The sequence below is a fragment of the Nothoprocta perdicaria genome, unplaced genomic scaffold (genome assembly GCF_003342845.1).
Source record: "Nothoprocta perdicaria isolate Ctin4 unplaced genomic scaffold, notPer1 scaffold_1, whole genome shotgun sequence".
Lineage (NCBI taxonomy): Eukaryota > Metazoa > Chordata > Aves > Tinamiformes > Tinamidae > Nothoprocta > Nothoprocta perdicaria.
In genome coordinates this window covers 1673446-1676019 of record NW_020454093.1, presented here as the reverse complement: position 1 = coordinate 1676019, position 2574 = coordinate 1673446, and the positions used below count along the sequence as shown (strand labels likewise).

Sequence of the window (2574 nt, the reverse complement as noted above, 5' to 3'; positions counted from 1 at the left end):
ACGGCCGCGCGCCTGGGGCTCCCCCCCGCCGCGCTCCGCGCCCGGGCGGCCCCGGGGTGACTCGGGTGTCGTGGGCCGAGGGCCGGCAGCGGCCTGTGGCTGCTGGAGGCGGGGGAGGAAGCGTTTCCTGAGGCAACACACGGTGGCTTAGGGAAGCTTCACACACGCACGCACACACAAAATAATAACAATAATAAAAAAAGATCGTGGAAGGGAAAAATTCAAGGAAATGCTTTGATTTTTTTAAAGATATATTGCAAATAATGGCGTGCCTCGGAGCGGAGCGGGAAGGGAGCCGCCAGCGGGGCCGCGGACTTGGGCAGGAGCTGCGAGGCTGAGCCGGGCTCAGGACCTTTCCCTGCGCCGGCCGCCCAGGCGCGATCCTGGCAGTGCGGAGTCCGGAGCACGCGCCTCGCGATGAGCAGCGCTGCGGCCGCAACTCGCTCGCGCGGGAGCACGCGGCCCTTGCGGTGCTCCGCGTCCGGCATTCGGAGGGCTTTCTGGTTGTAAATACACCCGTCTCCCCATTGTGTTTACAGGCGGAGGTCACTGCCATGAAGCGCCCGCGCTAAATTCGGGGAGGGAAGTTGTGCGAGCCGTAGACCACCAGCATCTGTTTATCATTGTTAGGGCTGCAGAAAAAAAAAATATCCTCTGGATTTTCAGCTGCGAGAGTGAAAGAAACAATCGGTGAGGTGAAATTGGTTTGGGGAGATTAAGAGAGTATTAATGAGCAACTGGAACAAATTAGTGGCGGAGCAGTGGAGACAACAGGAAGGAGTAAAATGCTACAGGGTCCCACATCCCTGCCATTCCATGAGCACCGCTCCCCTCCACAGGCCCGCAGTCTCCATGGGGCTCATGCCTCTGCAACAACACTTCATCAGACTGAAGTCTGCCACTACAAATGCCATCTTATACCAAGCTTGTTTGTCTTTTCCTCATTCTTTTATGCATATATATACAAATATATACCAACAGGCCAGTGGGAGAAAGCAGTTGAGATGGGTGTTGGGAAAGAAGTGAAACAGGCTCTCGGTTGAAGCGGCTGCCTCTGTTCACCCCAGGCCTCCGTGTGCCTGCAGGACCAGGGTCCTGCTCGCTGGCAAGTTGCACCACCGACACCAGAGAAAGGGAGACAAGGTGGCAAGAAAGGGTGGTGGTGGGAACAGGAAACCCGTGGGAAATGACAGCGGAAAGTGAACACGAAAGGGGCGGCCTGGCAGGGGAAGGGAAGGTAGCAAAGGAGGAGAGGAGGTGTCGGTGACCATAGGTGAGCATGGAAAAAGGGAACGAATGACCAGCACAACGTACAAGGAATGTGGGTGACAGAAGAGGGAGAGGGCTGGAAAGAAAAGCTGAGAAGGGCGCGCAAATGAAGGCTGAACTAAAGGGACATATTTTGCCCTCATTCATACTGAATAATACTTGCATATCTTGTACCATGGAGTTCACATGAGGGCTCATCATGTGACCGATTGCATTCAACACGAATACGGGTAGCAGAAAGTGGTACAAAGAAAGAAAGGCAGGGAAAGAATCAGGGCAGAGAACAAAGAAGGACTTGGGTTATGAGTAAAATACAAAAAAATGAGAGTGGCTGAGGGAAGCAAAAGGGTGAACGTGGATATTCTCAGGCAAACACAAAGGGGAGTTGACACTTATTTTGGTACAGAACCATCAGAATTCCGCGTACCATCTTCATCTAAATACTTGCTTGTGCTTGTGGCAGAGCTGTGGTGACCCTGTGGAATATGCTGGCTACCTCCCAGTGGGAGCTTTGAGCTGCCACCCACCAGCCTGGGGAGCAGCCCGTGGGATCACAATGACAGGGAAGTCAGCCCTGACCGAGGGCATTTTCTCTGGCTCTTCCCTTCTTGCTGCACAGACTCCTCTTGGCATATGTGAAATGGCTTGGTTTTCCTCGGTAGTTTTGCCTCATTTGTTTGTGGCTTAGGGGTTATTCTGAGAAGATGGCCAAGTCGGTGTTGTCAGTCTTGTATGGGGAAGTTCTTCTGGGAAGGAACAATGTTGAGGTGTTTGCTGCGGATGAGGTGAGATTGTTCTAACGCCCTTTGGATATTCATTCCGTAACAAGATTTTCACAGCTGAAAATACCCTTTTCCCAATTTCCTTGTGATTTCTGTTGGTCTGAAGGACTGCAGGTACTTCAGATGTTCGTAGACCGAACTCTGGTGTGGGGACTAGTCCTGGCCGGGCAGAATGATCCTGGGCGGGCAGAGATGGGCACGCAGCAATGGGCAGGCGCAGCCTGTCCCCGTCGATAACTGCTGCAGCACCCACACAGTGCAGGGCTCCTTCTCCTTGCAGGTCTGGCTCCCAAACCACCACCAATGAATGGACAGAGGCCAAGTTTGTAGCTTTGCCTAGAGATCCTTCGGTGGAAAATACAGAAATAGTACCAGTACTTGTTGTTATGAATATGAAAAACAGAGCGTAAGGAAGGATTAAGGTGCTCGGAGGACTTTGCTGGAGAGCTGTCGGGCTAATGTTACAACTGCCTTTGCAAGAAGGCTATCACTACCGTGCAAACAAAACATCATTACGTGGGTA

General features: G+C 52.7%; 1 protein-coding gene across 1 annotated transcript in view; it reads right to left on the bottom strand.

Moving 5' to 3' along the window:
• The window catches only part of SSBP2 (single stranded DNA binding protein 2), a 170840-nt gene extending 170352 nt beyond the window's left edge, over positions 1 to 488 (bottom strand). Inside the window, exon 1 of the mRNA XM_026035299.1 lies at positions 316 to 488. Coding sequence (XP_025891084.1) covers positions 316 to 488 — 173 coding nt within the window. The remainder of the gene's footprint in view (positions 1 to 315) is intronic.
• Between the last annotated feature and the right edge of the window lie 2086 nt (positions 489 to 2574).